General features: G+C 43.5%; 1 protein-coding gene across 1 annotated transcript in view; it reads right to left on the bottom strand.

Annotated features, from left to right (window-relative positions):
* Positions 1–1,424: 1,424 nt before the first annotated feature.
* Positions 1,425–19,572, bottom strand: part of LOC132405843 (putative adhesion G protein-coupled receptor E4P) — a 67,260-nt gene continuing 49,112 nt past the window's right edge. The window contains exons 8-13 of the mRNA XM_059990834.1: positions 12,751–12,942; positions 10,918–11,138; positions 8,661–8,727; positions 5,045–5,136; positions 3,239–3,407; positions 1,425–2,929 (exon numbers count right to left, since the gene is read on the bottom strand). Coding sequence (XP_059846817.1) covers positions 2,798–2,929; positions 3,239–3,407; positions 5,045–5,136; positions 8,661–8,727; positions 10,918–11,138; positions 12,751–12,942 — 873 coding nt within the window. The 3' untranslated portion in view covers positions 1,425–2,797. The remainder of the gene's footprint in view (positions 2,930–3,238; positions 3,408–5,044; positions 5,137–8,660; positions 8,728–10,917; positions 11,139–12,750; positions 12,943–19,572) is intronic.

The raw sequence follows: 19,572 nt of genomic DNA, 5'->3' as shown, positions 1-19,572 counted from the left end.
AGGAGTGCCAGAGGGAAGCAATGGGCAGGCAAGAAGATAGGTGAGAGAGGGAAAAGCAAACCAGAAGATTTTCTCTTGTTTATGATTAAATTATCTGCCAGTTAGCTTACTTCAAGGTTGGAAGGTTCAATTTATTCAAATGGTTGGTTGAATTCTATTATTCAAGATGAGCACTTGGAGTACCCAAAGACAAAGTCAGCTTGGTTTTCTAAACAGAAAATCTGCTGGAATTCTTTGAGGAAACAACAAGCAGGATAGACAGAGCAAAGTTAGTGGATGTTGTTTATTTGGATATTCAGAAGGCTTTTGACAAGGTGCTGAATATTAGGCTGCTTAACAAGATAAAAGCCCATGGTATTACAGGATAGATACTAGCACAGATAAAAGATTGGCTGACTGGCAGAAGGCAAAGAGTGAGAATAAAGGGAACCTTTTCTGGTTGGCTGCTAGTGACTAGTAGTGTGCCACAGGGTTTGGTGTTGGGACTGTTCCTTTTCATGTTATTCATCAATGATAAAGGTACAGACTATTTTCTAAATGGGAAGAACATTCAAAAATCAGAGGTGCCAGAGGTTTAACTTGCAGGTTTAGTTGGTGGTAAGGAAGGCAAGTACAATGGGAAAGTTGGAATCCATATCGGTGAGACGCAACAATAGACAATAGACGTAGGAGTAGGCCATTCGGCCCTTCAAGCCAGCACTGCCATTTAATGTGATCATGGCTGATCATCCACAATCAGTATCCTGTTCCTGCATTCTCCCCATATCCCTTGACTACGCTATCTTTAAGAGATCTATCTAACTCTTTCTTGAATATTGAATATTTCTTGGGTATTGATAGTGAATGATCAGCCATGATCTCAGAATGACTCGAGGGGCCGAATGGTCTACTTCTGCACCTATTGTCTATTGTCTATTGAAAGCATCCAGAGAATTGGCCTCCACTACCTTTTGAGGCAGAGCATTCCATAGATCTACAACTCACTGCTGAAAATGTTTTTCCTGAACTCCATTCTAAATGCCCTACCCCTTATTGTTAAACTGTGGCCTTTGGTTCTGGACTCCCCCAACGTTCCAACGTAGACTGGGAGACCGCTTCGCCGAGACCTACGCTCCATCTGCCAAAAAAGCAGGATCTCCCAGTGGTCACCAATTTTAATTCCACTTCCCATTCCTATTTTTACACTGACTTAGTTAAATATGCTCTTGCTTCAGATGTAGCCACAGAGCATGAATGGAAGCCATGAAGGCAGAAAGGTATAAAGGGAGACATTCTAGAGAGCTGGTTTCAGCAAAGACACCAATGGCTGGGGAAAAGACGAGCTGGGTACAAGGTGAGAAATTTAGATACAGGGAATAACTATTATAAATTCATTGTTTACAATGTTGTTTTAAGATTTAAAAGACAATTTATCAATAAAACACTTTATTTAATTAGATACATTCTGCTGGCAATATCAAAAGCACTGAGGTAAGGCAATATTGCAGAGCTAAAGTGATTTAAACAACTAATACTACAGCATCGTTGGTGGGATGGAGCTCTGAGATTCACCTTGTCAGGTTAGACGTGCAGCATGGTGTCTAGTGAACTGAAAGGGGAAAAGCAAAATGCTGCAGAGTGCCATTAATGCTGAGCTGTTTGGGCAGCATGCATGGACCGTTAATGTTCAGGCCAACCACTGTTAGGATTTGTACTTGTTTGTGACAGTGATATCACTGACAATGCCAACTTTCATTATATGGAACTGAGGGGCAATTACATTGGTGAGCTTGGGGGCACAAATAGTCTAACCAGAAGAAAGGAAATTTGTGAATTTGATGGGGTTTAGTGAAAAGCTGGAGGATCCATTGTTATCATCACTGGGATCAAACTCTTACTGAACCATTTGATCTTAATTTCGACCACTGCTGTAGAAGTAGTGGGATTTGAACTGCTGTATCTGGATTAGTGGTGCAGAACTCCAGTACCTCAGGAAGTAAATCCCTGCACTGTTGTATTCCTGTCTCTCTAATAGGGTAACAAGTGAGGTGTGTCCAATTGCACCAAAGTTTAAAAAATATGTCTTGACAGAGAATAATTCACTGGGTGAACGGAAAACGGTGTTTATGAGATCGCAACCATAGGCATGATAATCTTTACAGCCTCCTACTCTTCAGTAACAATTCTAAGAGATGTGAATGAATGAAGAGATGAATATGTTTCTCTATGTGTAGGTACATTGGCCTTGAAGAGGCAGGGATTTGGGAAATAAAAAAATCCCATGTTTAAGTTCCAGAGGGCAGCAATTGCTAAAGCAAGAGGTTTTAAAAATTATTTTGCATTCACTTCATCAAGAACTCAGAAACACTTCACAAAGGTTGCAGCTCCCCCAGTTCTGTGCTGCAAAATGCTGCAGATCCCAAATTTATTGGAGCTCCTCAGAGTAACTTTGTTTGATTTTTCTTGTGTGGGTTCATGCAAATGGCAGGGAGATGGGCTTGAGGTGTAGACAGATGATAAGCAGTGTGCTGAGACCACAGGTCTCAGATGTAGAAGCAGAAAGTTGTTTTAAGTCTTTGCAAATTAATTGTCAGGCAATTACGAACCAAAATCCATAGATAATAGAAACCTGAATTGAACAATGGGTTAAAACAATATTTTTTCTCTGGTCAATGAACAGTGAATGGATATTAACAGTCCAAGCTTACGTCATTACAAAATAAACTTCCTCTACTTAAATTTCACAAAAACTATTGGAAGTATTATACTCGACGGAACTTGAGAGGATATGTTTTATCAGTGACTGATGCCCATAAATTCACTCATCGGTTGCAGAGGTGCCAACTTGAGAGGAGGAGGAAGGCTGGAACGAATCAGCAAATGACGAGTACTTTGATACCTTCAGGAAGTTGCAGACGTTTACAAACCACACTCGATACTCACTTCTCACCTAAACCAGCAGAGCAGAAGATGGATAAGGAATGTGCAAAATATATTCTCATCATAACATAGACCGTCTAGTATTGCAGTTGTCTTATGGACAGGACATACAGTCCCTGTTATACACATAGCCATCATGGGGACATCATCCCTGATCACACACATAGTCAGTGCTGGGACACATGGTCCTGGTGGGGCACACATGGTTTCTCTTACTCATACATTCTATACTGGGACATTAGTAGGAATACAGTGAATGTAGGAGCAGGATTTTGGAGCTACTTGTCAGTCCAATGCCTTATGATGCTTTGAGCCTCACCTGCTTGTTGATGACACAGTGCAGAATGAAGATGAATGTTCCCTGGAAGCTGTTGAGGATTGTGAAGATATATGCCAGTGCAATGGTTCTCCTTTGGAAATGGAAAACTCCAAAAATCCAGGCAGAGCCCAGCAACACCAACTGAGCAATTGCCGTTATGACAAACACTCTACACAGGAAAAAAGAAAATACCATCATGAATAGCCACTAACCAACTGTGAGCACAGAGTGAGAGGGAGGTGGGGTAAGAAATGGGGAGGGGTTAGGGGTGGGGTGGGAGAGTAATTGGCAATGCATAGAAAAAAGGTACACATCTGGATATAAGATTTTAGACAGGCATGATGTTTGGGATGTGACCTTTAGGAGGACTGAACATGATTTTCTGCAGGTGGAAGTGCGGTTGTTTCAAGGATCATTAGCAATTCTGGGCTTGTACGGACATTTTGGGCCCAATACCAGTCTTTGAGGAATGTAGCCAATGCTTTGATAGAGATGGGGCAGGTGAGACTGTGTATGTGGGTGAACATAGTGTGGGACTGTGTAAGACATTTACGAGTGGGCATAGTGTGGAAAGGGGAAGGGAAGTATGTGTGCGGGTAGGCACAACATGGAACAGGGTAAGGCATTCTGTGTGCATGTGGGCACATTGTTGGGAAGTGTGGGACAAGGCAAGGCAGTGTGTGAATAGGCAAGCACAGTGTAAGACAGGATAAAGAAATGAGCAGGTCGGGCAGCGTGTTTGTATGTGTTGATTTGACCACAGCATCTGCAGTGTACTTCGTGTTTAGGATTAAGAAATGTGTGTGCAGGTGGGCACTGTGTGGAACAGTGTGGGAAAGGTGAAGCCAGTTTGTGCTGGTGGGCATGACGTGAGACAAGGTAAGACATGTGGGTGTTCACAGTGTGGGACAGGATAAGGTAGAATGTGTGGGTCAGCACAGAGCAGGACAGGATAAGGTAGAATGTGTGGGTCAGCACAGAGCAGGACAAGATAAGACAGTATTTGTTTGGATTGGTCCTGGGTGGGACAGAGGACAGTGCCAGTGTGAGGGTTTAGCTCACTGTGAAGAAGTGGTAGGTGGAGTATTGTGACAGATTGGGAGAACTGGTGTGAGAGGATTTGAATGGCCCACAAGTTCAAATGTGTGATGTTGGGTGTGTGGCAGGAACATGTGGGTGGCAGTTGTGTGTGGGAGATGTGAGGTGGGTGTTGAGAATCTGTAAAGGATTGAGTGGGTGGGAGAGTCTGTTGAAGGCAGGTGGGGGGGGAGCATGGAAAGTGTATTGGGAAAGAGGAGACCATGGGGGGGTAGGTGAGGGGGGATCGGGGCACATGGTGGAAGCCGTGTGGAGGGGGAGGGGTGGGGGAGGTGTGGAGGAGGCCACACGGGGTGGGGGATGTGGGGGGAGGCCGTGCTTGAGGGGTGGGAGTCGAGGAGAGATCGAGGAGGGGAGGCAAGTGGAGACTGCAGGGTGGTATTTGAGGGGCATGTACTGGAAATGGAAGGGTGTGCACATGTGCACATTGTAGGCAGGAGAGATTAGCTTAGTTAGACATTTGATTGCTAATGCAATTAGTTCAGCATAACATTGTGGGCCAAAGGGCCTTTTCCAGTGTTGTTTTGTTCTATGTTATATACGTTGTGGGTTGAAAGAGCATTTGTGGTCTGAGTTTCTCCTGTACAAGTTGAATGTGGCAGGAATCCATTGGGCTAAATATTAATTTAAGCCAGGCTCTGCTGAAATCTCCACATACGACATTTAATATTTGAAACATGATTGAGCAATACTGATTGAACTTAGTACCTGACTTTCTGTAAGTCCGTTAAATCTGGACTGAGGGAATGAAATTTCTGAATCAGTTTCCATATTGTCACAATGAGGAAAATAAGATTTACCTAGGAAGCATCGAGAAATAATGGTGATCAGTTAGTTGACTGTATGTTGCTATATTTGTGTCCACATGCTTGTGTGTCTGCATAGATATACCGAGTGTCTATGTGAAGAAGAATCTAAGTACTTCCACCCCATTCCCTTTCTTCATGGTCAAACCTCCCTCTACACTGTGCTTGGTCATTGAGCAACCCAGAATGGATACAGTCTCTTTCACCATAAGACATAGGAGCAGAATTAACCAAACTGGCCCAATGAGTCTGCTCTGCCATTCCATCATCCCCCATTCTCCTGCTTTCTCCACATAACCTTTGATGCCCTTATTAATTTGGATCCTATCAACCTCAGGTTTAGATACACCTTATGACTTGGCATTAATAGCTGTCTGTGGCAATGAATTCTGCAGATTTGCCACCCTCAAGTTGAAGAAACTTTTCCTCACCTCTTTTAAAGAGATACTCCTCTATTCTGACATTGTGCTTTTTGGTTCCAGACTCACTCACAAGAGAAATTCTCTCCACATCCACTCTATTTAGGTATTTCAATATTCAATAGGTTTAAATGAGATCCCACATCATTCTTCTAATCTGCAGTGAGTACAGCCCCAGAACCACCAAATGTTCTTCATACTTTGAACCTTCCAGTCCCAGAATCATTCTCATGAACCTATTGGATGCTCTCCAATACTCCAGTACTATCACATCTTTTCTTAGTTAAGGAGCCCAAAACTGCTCACAACACTTGAAGTGTAGTCTGACCAATGACTATAAAGTCTCAGGATTACATCCTAGATTTTGCATTCTAGTCCTCTCGAAATTAATGCTATAATTGCATTGCCTTCCTAATCATCAACTGAACTTGTAAGTTAACGTTAGAGAGTCCTGCATGAGGATTTTTGTCCCAAGTCCCTTTGCATCTCTGATTTCTGAAATTCCTTCCCACTTAGAAAATAGTCCATGCCTTTATTCCTTCTACCAAAGTGCATGACCATACACTTCCTTGCACTATATTCCAACTGCCACATTTTTGTCCATTGCCCCAATCTATGCATTTCCTTCTGCAGACTCCTTGCTTCACTAACGCTACCTGTGCATCAACCTATCTTTGTATTATCCACAAACTTGGTCACAAAGCATCAATTCTGTCATCTAAACTGTTGACATAAAATGTGAAATGAAGTGGACCCAATACTGACCCTCCAGAGTCACATGTGGCTGTGGAGGCCAAGTCATTGGGTGTATTGAAGGCAGAGATAGATAGGTTTTTGATTAGCCAGGATGTCAAAGGATATGGAGTGAAAACAGGGGAGTGGGGATGACTGGAAGAGCTGGATCAGCCCATGATTGAATGGCAGAGCAGACTCGATGGGCTGAATGGCCTACCTGCTCCTATATCGTATGGTCTTATGCAGCCAATCAGAAAACCCCTTTATCCTGACTCTTTGCCTCCTGACAATCGACCAATCTTTGATCTATTCTATATCTTTTCTGTAATTCCATGGGCTTTTATCTTGTTTATCAGCCTCATGTGCAGCATCTTGGCAAAGACCTTCTGAAACTCCAAGTAAACATCATCCATTGACTCTCTTTTGTCTATCCTGGCTGTTACTTTCTTAAAGAATTCCAACAGATTTGTTTGGCTAGATTTCCCCTCACGATAACTATGCTGAGTTTGGCCTATTATCATGTGCCCCCAAGTACCCTGAAATCTCATGCTTGATAATGAACCCAAACATCTTCCCAACCAACCTCTGAGGCCAAGCTAACTGGACAACAATTTCCTTTCTTTTGCCTCCCTTCCTTCTTAAAGAGTGGAGTGGCATTTGCAATTTTCCAGCACTCTGGAACCATTCCAGAATCTCGTGCTTGAAAGTTCACTACTCATGCATCCACAATCTCTTCAACTCTTTCAGAGTGTAGTCAATCTGACTCAGACGACTTTTCTGCCTTTAGGACTTTCAGCTTCCTGAGCATCTTCTCCTTAGTAATAGCAACTATACTTTTGCTGCCTGACCCTCTCAAACTCCTGCTGGTGACTTCCTCAGTGAAGACTGATACAAAATACTTAAGTTTGTCCGCTATTTCTTTGTACTCCATTGCTACCTGTCCAGGGTAATTTTCCAGTGATCCATTATCCATAAGATCATAAGATATAGAAGCAGAAGTAGACTATTCTGCCCATCGAGTCTGTTCCACCATTCAATCATGGGCTGATTCAATTATTCCAGTCATCCCCACTCCCCTGCCTTCATCCCATACTCTTTGATGCCCTGGCTAATCAAGAACCTATCCCTGCTTTATCCACTCTTGCCTCTCTTTTACTCTTTATGTATCTGAAAATCTTATGGTATCCTCTTATATTATTGGCTAGTTTACCTTCATATTTATTTTTTTTCTTTCTTTGTTGCTTTTTAGTTGCTTTCTGTTAATTTTTAAAAGCTTCTCAATCCTCTAGCCTTCCACTATTTTTTGTTATTTTATATGCCCTCTGTTTTGCTTTTACACTGTCTTTGACTTTCCTTGTCAGCCACAGCAGCCTGAACCTATTAGAATACTTCTTTGGGATGTATCTGACTGGAGCCTTCTGAATTGCTCCCTGAAACTCCAGCCAACCCTGCTTTGTCATCATCCCTGTTAGGGTCCCTTTCCAATCAATTTTGTCCAGTTCCTCTTTCACACTTCTGTAATTCACTTTATTCCACTGTTATACTGACACATCTGATTTTAGCTTCTCCCTCTCAAATTGCAGGGCGAATTGTACCATATTATGATCACTGCCTGCTAAGGGTTCCTTTACCTTAATCTCCCAGATTATATCTGTTCATTGCACAACACCCAATGGTGAAGGGGGAAGGTTTTCATGTTTGGGGCAAACAGTCAATGCTGACCATGGTACCCAGCCAGCTAGTCTGTTTCCCTAACCAATTCCTCACGTGACCTGGTGTAATAATATGAACACATAATTAGCAGGAATAGGCCATTTGGTTCTTTAAGCTTGCCCTACCATGCAGTAGGGCAATACCAGATTTCGGATCCTCTCCTTGTCAATTCCCATTGTGCTTTTCAGAAGTTTATTTACTTCCTTTTCAGATACCCTCAATGATACAGCCTTCATATCTCTTTGGGGCAAAAAATTCCAGGGATCCAATATCCTCTGAGAGAAGTTCAGTTTTAATCAATCAACCCCTTCATAACTATAACCCCTCATTCAAATTTCCATCACTGGAAACATAACTCCTTTCCTCCCCAAGCCCCACCATGCCATCAAGGATCTTTTAAACATTTCACAATTCTCTAAGCTCTAAAGAGTATAGATTTAACTTCCTTAGTCACTTAGGAGAGAGCAAATCTCACAGCAATTCACCAAGCAAATCTCTTTGGGATTGCCTCCAATATCAGGTACACCTTTTCTGAAATAAGTGGACCCAAAATTCACACATGACTCCAAGTAATTTAAATGCAGATTGTTGCTAGGAGCTCTTGCTACAGAGTTACCACCTTTACAGTTTGGCAAATTTAACAACACTTACCAGGAAGATGATACACATGGGAGCCACAAAACTCCAGCGAAATCCCTTCTCCATTGTCAGCCAACAGCTGAGAAGGAAAGTAAGCACAATTAGAAACATAGAAAGCCTTCAGCACAATACAGACCCTTTGTCCCACAAAGCTGTGCCGAATATGTCCTTACCTTATAACTACTTAGGCTAGCTAACTCATAGCCCTCTATTTTTCTAAGCTCCATCTGTCCATCCAGGAATGTCTTCAAAGACCCTATCATTTCTACCTCCACCACCACCGCCAGCAGCCCATTCCACAAACTCACCACTCTCTGTGTAAAAAACTTACCCCTAGCATCTTGTGTGCCTACTTCCAAGCACTGTAAAACTGTGCCCTCTCCTGCTAACCATTTCAGCCCTGGGAAAAAGCCTTTTGCTATTCACATGATCAATGCCTCTCATTGTCTTGTACACCTCTAATCCTCCGTTGCTTCAAGGAGAAAAGGCTGAATTCACTCAACCTATTTTCATAAGGCATGCTCCCCAATCCAGCAACATCTGACCAGGGTCCTATATAGATGCAGTGGTGTGCCTTAGGGATCTGTTCTAGGACCCTTACTCTTTGTGATTTTTATAAATGGCCTGGATGAGGAAGTGGAGGGATGGGTTAGTAAGTTTGCTGATGACACAAAGGTTGGAGGTGTTGTGGCTAGTGTGGAGGACTATCAGAGGTTACAGCGGGACATTGATAGGATGCGACACTGGGCTGAGAAGTGACAGATGGAGTTCAACCAAGGTAAGTGTGAAGTGGTTTATTTTGGTAGGTCAAATATGATGGTATAATGATATATAGTATTAATGATAAAACTCTTGGCAGTGTAGAGGATCAGAGGGATATTGGGGTCTGAGTCCAAAGGACGCTCAAAGCAGCTGCGCAGGTTGACCCTCTGGTTAAGAAGGCAAACGGCGCATTGTCCTTCATCAAACATGGAATTGAATTTAGGAGCCAAGAGCTAATGTTGCAACTATATAGGATCCAGGTCAGACCCCACTTGGAGTACTGTGTTCAGTTCTGGTCGCCTCACTACAGAAAGGATGTGGAAGCCATGTAAAGGGTGTAGAGGAGATTTACAAGGATTTTGCCTGGATAGGGGAGCATACCTTATGAAAACAGGTTGAGTGAACTTGGCCTTTTCTCCTTGGAGCGACAGAGGATGAGAGGTGACCTGATAGAGGTGTACAAGATGATGAGAGGCATTGATCATGTGGATAGTCAGAGGCTTTTTGCCAGAGCTGAACTGGCTGCCACAAGAGGGCACAGGTTTAAGGTGCTGGGAAGTAGGTACAGAGGAGATGTCAGGGGTAAGTTTTTCATGCAGAGAGGTGTGAGTGCGTGGAATGGGCTTCTGGCAATGGTGGCGGAGGCAGATACGATAAGGTCTTTGAAGAGATACATATATGGAGCTTAGAAAAATAGAGGGCTATGGGTAACCCTGGTGATTTCTAAGGTAGGGACATGTTCAGCACAGCTTTGTGGGATGAAAGGCCTGTATTGTGCTGTACGTTCTATGTTTCTAACATTAACTCTCAGCTCTTAAGCTCAATCCCATGATTGATGAAAGCCAATGCACAATATGCGTTCTTAACCACAGAGTCAACCTGCGTAGCAGTTTTGAGTGTCCTGTGGACTCAGACCCCAAAATCCCTCTGATCCTCCACACTGCCAAAAGTCTTGCCATTAATGCTATATTCTGCCATCATATTTGACCTACCAAAATGAATTACCTCACACTTATCTGCGTTGAAATCCATCTGTCACTTCTCAGCCCAGTTATGCATCCTAACAATGTCCCATTGTAACCTCTGACAGCCCTCCAGACTATCCACAACACCCCCAACCTTTGTGTCATCAGCATACATACTAACCCATCCCTCCACTTCCTCATCCAGGTCATTTATAAAAATCACAAAGAGTAGGGGTCCCAGAACAGATTCCAGAGGCACACCACTGGCCACTGGTCTCTATGTAGAATTTGACTCGTCTACAACCACTCTTTGCCTTCTGTGGGCAAGCCAGTTCTGGATCCGGTTATATAAAAAAAAACAGCTTCTGTCTCTTTCTTCTTTCCTACTGACCAGGTCCAAATCTGTGGCTTGCAAGAGTTTGAAGTTTAAAGAACATTTACTATCAAAATATGCAAACTATACACAACTGAGATTTGTCTCCTTACAGCCAGTCATAAAGCAAGGAAATCCAATAGAGCCCATTAAAGATAAAAGGACTCACTGCTCTCTGGTTCCGTAGCCTTCCGGGTACACTGCTGCAGAAAGAATGACGATCAGAGCTGGAGTGCCATAGGCAATGGGATAGGTGTATTTCCCATGAAGACTCTGGGCCTGAAAGACCTTTACCACCATCAGGTAGAGTTGGAATCCTTCTAGAAGCATCCACATAAAACTTGCCAGGAAGAGGTAATGCAGGACCCCAGCAATGGCAGCACACACACCCTGGGGATAGAGAGTCCTTTCAGTGCCACAGACACTTGCAGATTCCGCTGTCATGTACACTGTAGCTCAATCATTTGACGTTGGGAGCCCCCAGCCCACCACACATCTATAGTGGTACCAGGTGGAACAGGGGACAAAGATCCACAACTTTTGCCTGTTCTGAGACATCATTTTCATCTGGAAGTCAGGGTCATTAACAACTTCAGACTGGAACTCAGTTCAACATCAGCCCATTGGATCAACAAGGCCCAACATAAAAAGATCTCCTGAAGAAATCATAACACACAACTTACATTTCCCCATAAAATTCTGTCACATTGTCCTGCTGGAAAAGGGTGTCCTGTATTGGGGAAGGGATTGTTGCCCTGTAATGGTGAAGTGACCAGTGCCTGTAAACATAATGGTGTTTGAGAGAGGTGTCCTGTAATGGTAAAGGGGGGATTTGTCCTCTAACAGTGAATGGATATGTGCTCTATGACAGTGGAAGGCGGACAAGGTTTGAAGTACAGAGGAGTGCCAGGACTGAATGGGAGAATGACAAACCCAGTGGTCCAGTTACACCGTAGTCCACTGCAGTCCTCACCCAATCCTCAATGATGATCCGAATGAAATAAAGCAGCTTTACCTCAGCATTGTGCTGGGTTACTGCATCAAAGAACACAGAACAGCACAGATATAGGCCCTTCAGCCACCATGTCTGCACTCATTCTCTGAACCACCAATGCCACAGTGGTGCAGCAGTTGGCAAGATGATACTACATCTTGAGGAGTTCTGGAGTTTGGAGTTTGATTCTGTCACCATTTGTAAGGAGTTTCTGTACATTGGGTTTTTGTTGGGTGCTCCTGTTTCCTCCCACAGATCACAGGTAGGATAATTGGTCATTTCAAGATTAGGTTCAGATTAATGAGGGTGGTGGGGTTGCTGGAGCAATGTGGCTTGATGGGCCGGAAGGGCCTACTCTCTGGTATATTGCTGAATAACTAACTAATAGAGAACACTGTGTTGGCACGTGACCTAGTGGACAAGGCATCGGACTAGTAACCTGAAGGTCACTGGTTCGAGCCTCAGCTGAGGCAGCATGTTTGTGTCCTTGAGTAACACATTGCTCTGTGACAACACCGGTGCCAAGTTGCATGGGTCCTAGTGCCCTTCCCTTGGACAACAACATGGGGAGGGGAAGGCCTGCAGCTTGGGCAACTGCCGGTCTCCCATACAACCCTGCTCAGGCCTGCGCCCTGGAAAAACCTTCCAAGGCGCAAATCCATGGTCTCATGAGACTAACAGATGCCTTAAAAAAAAGAAGAGAACACTAACATGTGATAGTGGACAAATTAATTGTTGATATTTTTCTATCATTTCCTTAATACCGATCCCAGCAAATAAGCTTAAAGCCACCATCCCATCCTTGGATTTTGCAAAGTCTATGTTTCTTAATAATTGGGATTGAAGTTCTGCAATTTTGGGATAGATAAACCCCCATCTCATAAGCTTAAGTATGAAAATCCATGCGCTCGATGTTGTGAGATCACTGCAGTAGTATTTAGTGCAGACAGTCAACACCATGGCTGAGGAATCTGTTATTCATCAAGAGGCTTGGCCTCTGGTTGTTACCTTGTTTTCGGTTTTCGATATTCCGATGAGGAACAGCAGTTCTGCCAGGAATAGACAGAAGCAGAGGTGGGTGTGGATAGTGGTTCGTGAGCTCTGGATAGCCCGGCACATGATGAATGTGATGATCGCTGTTAACAGTGCCACCAGTGAGATCATGATGCCTATGTAAGTAATGATGGTAAGAGCAGGACCCTGCAGAGACAGGAGAGGTGATCAGTCCAAAGTAGGAAGGAGGCAGAATTCACTGGTAATTATGTCGAAGGGTCGCATAGAAATCAAAAAACTGTATGCAAGTACAGGCCATTTGGCCCATCAAACCTGCTCCATCATCTAATATAATCACAGCAGATCATCTATCTGATTGTCAGTACCTCTCTCTCATTTCCACTGATTTCCTGTGTGTCCAGTTATTCTAGAACTAACTAGTTAATCACCAAGCTAAGGTAGTTAGATCAAAGCTGGTTCTCTTTACAGAATTTTTCCTTCTATCAGAAAAGTGCCCATGTATCAGATTAGATACATGGTTAGAACATATCAACCTGTCTATTCCACACTCAATTTTGGATGTAGTGTAGAAAGATAGGCAGAATAGAGAGGTCATATAATGAATTAGCACACGGCAGGTCCTGCAGGGAGCAATGGATGGAATGCTAAAATCTGCAGGTGAAAAAATATGAAGTAACAGAAAATGCTAGAAATTCATAGCTGATCAGACAGCATCTGTGGCGATGCCTTCCTTATACATTGATACCTTCCATCAGAACTGCCCACCCTGATAAAATCAGAAAATCAACTGTTCTGAAATGCTGAGTTCAGTATTAGGACTCAGTGTAGTAAAAGCTTCCACTGGCCTTCACTGGAACAATGCAATACCCAGTGGGAGAGAAGGTCATTCTGGGAGAGGGATGGAGAATTAAAGGTGAGTGTTACCCTTCAAAGGTTCATTTATTATCATAGTATGTTTGCAGTATACAACTCTGAGATTCTTCATTGCCAGATAGCCACAAAACAAGGAAAAACCATAGAAGTCTGTTCAGAGAGAAAGAGCAAAATCCACAAAGAAAATGGCAACATGATCATCAATCCACAAAGCCCCCACCCCAGTACAAAATGCAGCAAAAACATTGGCCCCAGAACCTCCCTCCTCCTGTACTAGATGCAGACTGAATGGAGATGATGTGTTCCACTAGGACAATATATAGTGATCTCATTGGAATGTACGAACTTTAGACTGGGTTTCACAAGGCAGATGGTGTATTTGATTGGTGACATTTCAGCAGAACTAGGAAAAGTTCAGAAACAAGCAGGACATACAGAGGGTGCAGACTCCAGTAGGGAGTGGATCCCAGCATACAAGGGAGCAGGTCCAGTGGGACAGCACATAACAATAAAACAAGTCCCTGAAATCCGAAACTTAAAAAAAACAAAACTACTGTAAGCATCGAGCTGATCAAGGCAGCATCCATAGAAAGAGAAGTTAATGTTTCCGAGACCCTCATCAGAACTAAGAAAGAGAGTAAACGTTAGTCTGTGGTGGCAGAGAATGTGGGGATGGAGTGGATAGAACAAATGGAATGTCTGGTTGCTATCAGATTGGGCAAAAACATATGGGAAGCCCAAAGGGAACAGAATGAATGTGCAGAATCCACTAGCTGTAGCAGAGCACAGCACCTGCCACTTTCAGTACAGAACAAAACCAGCAAAGTAAGGACACAGAGCAAATGTTAGTGTCCAGATGAAGGGTCACAACACAAAATGGTGACTGTTATTTGCCTCTACTGATGCAGCCTGGTCCGTTGAATTCATCGAACACCTTGTGTAAGATCAGGACAGAAAAGCACTATCATCAGAGAAAGCATCCTCTCTGGATGAATCATGGTTTGGTATGAAACCTCAGAGAATTGTGGGCAGTTCAGCACATCACGAAAACCAGCCTCACCTCAATGACGCAAACATGAGGAAATCTGCAGATGCTGGAAGTTCAAGCAACACACACAAAATGCTAGTGGAATCCAGCAGGCCAGGCAGCATCTATAGGAAGAAGTACAGTTGACGTTTCAGGCTGAGACCCTTCATCAGGACTAACTGAAAGAAAAGATAGTAAGAGATTTGAAAGTGGGAGTGGGAGGGGGAAATATCAAATTACAATTCCAAGAGCTCACTAGGGACAGACTGTATTATTAAACAGGCCCACCAGGAGACAGTGCTCAGCTGGTTCAGTACGGAGCACACAACAGCTCCAGATGCTCTAGAATATGGAGCAACAATCTGCTGAAGGAACTCAATGAGAATCGGAGCAGGAGTGCAGCAGGTGCCATTTTGATTTTTTCTTCTTCTCATCAGAGAGGCAGGACTGTGCAGGCGTGTGACATTGGGCAGTGAAGCGCAGAAGATTTAAAAGGAACACAGCCTTATACAGCAGGCAGCGGAGTGAGCCAGGAGCAGAGTGAAGGCTTAAGGGCTTTGGCTCAACGGGCTTAGATGGAAATGGGTGAGACAAGGTAGGTTTAGGTTTCAGTTTTTCCTGTTATTTGAGGAAAGGGGAAGTATGAGTGTGAGGGCAGCTTGTTGCTCTCGGTGTCGGATGTGGGAGGTCCTGGAGTCTCCTAGCCTCCCGGATATCCACATCTGTGCCAGGTGTGCCAAGCTGCAGCTCCTAAGGGACCATGTTAGGGAACTAGAGCTGCAGCTCAATGACCTTCATCTGGTCAGGGAGAGTGAGGAGGTGATAGAGAGGAGTTACGGGCAGGTGGTCACACCTGGGCCGTGGGAGGCAGACAAGTGGGTCACGGTTAGGAGGGGGAAGAGGAAGAGTCAGGTACTAGAGAGTACCCCAGTGGCTGTACCCATTCACAATAAGTACTCCTGTTTGAGTACTGTTGTGGGGGACAGCCTACCTGGGGGAAGCAACAGTGGCCATGCCTCCGGCGCAGACTCTGGCCCTGTAGGGAAAGGAAGAGGAAGGTAGTAGTAATAGGGGACTCTATAGTTAGTGGGTCAGGTAGGCGATTCTGTGGACGCAGTCAGGAGACCCGGATGGTAGTTTGTCTCCCTGGTGCCAGGATCTGGGATGTTTCTGATCTCGTCCAAGATATCCTGAAGTGGGAGGGTGAGGAGCCAGAGGTCGTGGTACATATAGGTACCAATGACATAGGTAGGAAAAAGGAAGAGGTCCTGAAAGGAGAATATAGGGAGCTAGGAAGGGAGTTAAGAAGAAGAACCAGAAAGGTAGTAACCTCAGGATTACTACCTGTGCCACGTGACAGTGAGAGTAGGAATGGAATGAAGTGGAGGATAAATGTGTGGCTGAGGGATAGGAGCAGGGGGCAGGGATTCAAGTTTCTGGATTATTTGGACCTCTTTTGGGGCAGGTGTGACCTGCACAAAAAGGACCTGCACTTGAATCCTAAGGGGACCAATATCCTTGCGGGGAGATTTGCGAAGGCTACTGGGGAGACTTTAAACTAGAATGGTTGGGGGGTGGGAATCAAATTGAAGAGACTAGGAGAGAGGAGGTTAGTTCACAAATAGAGAAAGCTAGTAGACAGTGTGTGAGGGAGGATAGGCAGGTGACAGAGAAGGGGAGTGCTCAGACCGAAGATGTAGGGAAGAAGGAAGAAAAAGATAATAAAGTTGTTTGCACCGTTAGGGATAAACAGAGAGTAAGAGGTGTAGAGTTCCTTAAATGCATCTATTTTAATGCTAGGGGCATTATAAGAAAGGTGGATGAGCTTAGAGCATGGATTGATACCTGAAAATATGATGTTGTAGCTATTAGTGAAACATGGTTGCAGGAGGGGTGTGAATAGCAACTAAATATTCCTGGATCTCATTGCTTCAGGTGTGATAGAATCGGAGGGACAAGAGGGGGGGGGGGGGGTGTTGCATTGCTTGCCAGAGAAATATTACAGTGGTGCCTTGGCAGGATAGATTAGAGGGCTCACCTAGGGAAGATATCTGGGTGGAATTGAAGAATGGGAAAGGTGTAGTAACACCTATAGGGGTGTATTCTGGACTACCTAATGGGGAGCGAGAATTGGAGGAGCAAATTTGTAAGGAGATAGCAGATATTTCTAGTAAGCACAAGATTGTGATTGTGGGAGCTTTTAATTTTCCACACATAGACTGGATCAATTCTGTAAAAGGGCTGGATGGTTTGGGGTTTATAAAATGTGTGCAGGATAGTTTTTTGCAGCAATACATAGAGGTACCAATTAGAGAAGGGGCAGTGTTGGATCTCCTGTTAGGGAATGAGATAGGTCAGGTGATGGAGGTATGTGTTGGGAAGCACTTTGGGTCCAGTGATCACAATGCCAGTAGTTTCAATATAGTTATGGAGAAGGATAGGTCTGGACCCAGGGTTGAGATTTTAGATTGGAGAAAGGCTAACTTTGAGGAGATGCAAAAGGATTTAAAAGGAGTGGATTGGGACAATTTGTTTTATGGGAAGGATGTAATAGAGAAATGGAGGTCATTTGAAGGAGAAATTTTGAGGGTATGGAATCTTTATGTTCCTGTTGGGTTGAAAGGAAAGATTAAAAGTTTGAGAGTTCCATGGTTTTCAAGGGATATTGGAAACTTGGTTCGGAAAAAGAGAGAGATCTGCAATAAATATAAGAAGCATGGAGTAAATGAGGTGCTCGAGGAATACAAAGAATGTAACAAGAATCTTAAGGAAGAAATTAGAAAAGCTAAAAGAAGATATGAGGTTGCTTTGGCAAGTAAGGTGAAAATAAATCCAAAGGGTCTCTACAATTATATTAATAGCAAAAAGATAGTGAGAAATAAAATTGGTCCCTTGGAGAATCACAGTGGACAGCTATGTGCGGAGCAAAAAGAGGTGGGGGAGATTTTGAACAATTTCTGTTCTTCAGTATTCACTAAGGAGAAGGATATTGAATTGTGTAAGGTAAGGGAAACAAATAGGGTAGTTATGGAAACTCTGATGATTAAAGAAGAGGAAGTACTGGCACTTTTAAAGAATATAAAAGTGGATAAGTCTCCGGATCCTGACAGGATATTCCCTAGAACCTTGAGGGAAGTTAATGTAGAAATAGCAGGGGCTCTGACAGAAATATTTCAAATGTCATTAGAAACGGGGATGGTGCCGAAGGATTGGCATATTGCTTATGTTGTTTCATTGTTTAAAAAGGATTCTAAGAGTAAACCTAGCAATTATAGGCCTGTAAGTTTGACATCAGTGGTGCGTAAATTAATGGAAACTATTCTTAGAGATGATATATATATTATCTGGATAGACAGGGTCTGATTAAGAACAGTCAACATGGATTTGTGCGTGGAAGGTTATGTTTGACAAATCTTATTGAATTTTTTGAAGAGGTTCCTAGGAAAATTGACGAGGGTAAAGCAGTGGATGTTTCCTATATGGACTTCAGTAAGGCCTTTGACAAGGTTCCACATGGAAGGTTATTTAGGAAGGTTCAATTGTTAGGTATTAATATTGAAGTAGTAAAATGGATTCAACAGTGGCTGGATGGGAGATGCCAGAAAGTAGTGGTGGATAACTGTTTGTCAGGTTGGAGGCCGGTGACAGTGGTTCACCTCAGGGATCTGTACTGGGTCCAATGTTGCTTGTCATATACATTAATGATCTGGATGATGGAGTGTTAAATTGGGTTAGTAAGTATGCAGATGATACTAAGATAGGTGGCGTTGTGGATAATAAAGTAGGTTGCAAAGAGATTTAGGCCAATTAGAAGAGTGGGCTGAAAGATGGCAGATGGAGTTTAATGCTGATAAGTGTGAGGTGCTACATTTTGGTAGGACTAATCAAAATAGGACATACATGGTAAATGGTAGGGCATTGAGGATTGCAGTAGAACAGAGTGATCTAGGAGTAATGGTGCATAGTTCCTTGAAGGTGGAATCTCATGAGGATAGGGTGGTGAAGAAAGCTTTTGGTATGCTGGCCTTTATAAATCAGAGCATTCAGTACAGGAGTTAGGATGTAATGTTAAAATTGTACATGGCATTGGTAAGGCCGAAATTGGAGTATTGTGTACAGTTCTGGTCACCGAATTATAGGAAAGATGTCAACAAAATAAAGAGAGTACAGAGGAGATTTACTATAATGTTACCTGGGTTTCAGCACCTAAGTTACAGAGAAAGGTTGAACAAGTTAGGTCTTTATTCTTTGGAGTGTAGAAGGTTGAGGGGGGATAGAGGTATTTAAAATTATGGGGGGATAGATGGAGCTGATGTGGATAGGTTTTTTGCATTGAGAGTAGGGGAGATTCAAACAAGAGGACATGAGATGAGAGTTAAGATGCAAAAGTTTAGGGGTAACACGAGGGGGAGCTTCTTTACTCAGAGAATGGTAGCTGTGTGGAACGAGCTTCCAGTAGAAGTGGTAGAGGCAGGTTCGATTTTGTCATTTAAAAAAATTGGATAGGTATATGGACAGGAAAGGAATGGAGAGTTATGGGCTGAGTGTCAGTGGGACTAGGTGAGAGTAAGCATTTGGCACAGACTAGAAGGGCCGAGATAGCCTGTTTCCATGCTGTAATTGTTATATGGGTATATGGATCAAGCAACAGCTGTGTGAGGAAAGGTACAATTGTTTCTGTTGGAGGTTCTGGTAATTGGGAGTTGTGGAGAGGGTTTTGTTTTGAGGCTCCTTTCCTCTGAAAGACAGTCATTGACCCATTCAACTCCACCAGCAGACGTTTGTCCAGCAAGAAGCAGTTCCCAGCAGAGCAGGGAGGAAGCAGCAGTGGTCTTGTCTAGTTTGAGGGGGACAGGCAGGAAATCCAGCAGGTTCTTTAGGAGGCAATAGACAAAATTTAGAAGGGGAAGATTGCA

Source organism: Hypanus sabinus, chromosome 16 (genome assembly GCF_030144855.1).
Source record: "Hypanus sabinus isolate sHypSab1 chromosome 16, sHypSab1.hap1, whole genome shotgun sequence".
Taxonomy (NCBI): Eukaryota; Metazoa; Chordata; class Chondrichthyes; order Myliobatiformes; family Dasyatidae; genus Hypanus; species Hypanus sabinus.
The sequence above is the reverse complement of the archived record's forward strand: the minus strand, read 5'-3'. Positions and strand labels throughout refer to the sequence as shown.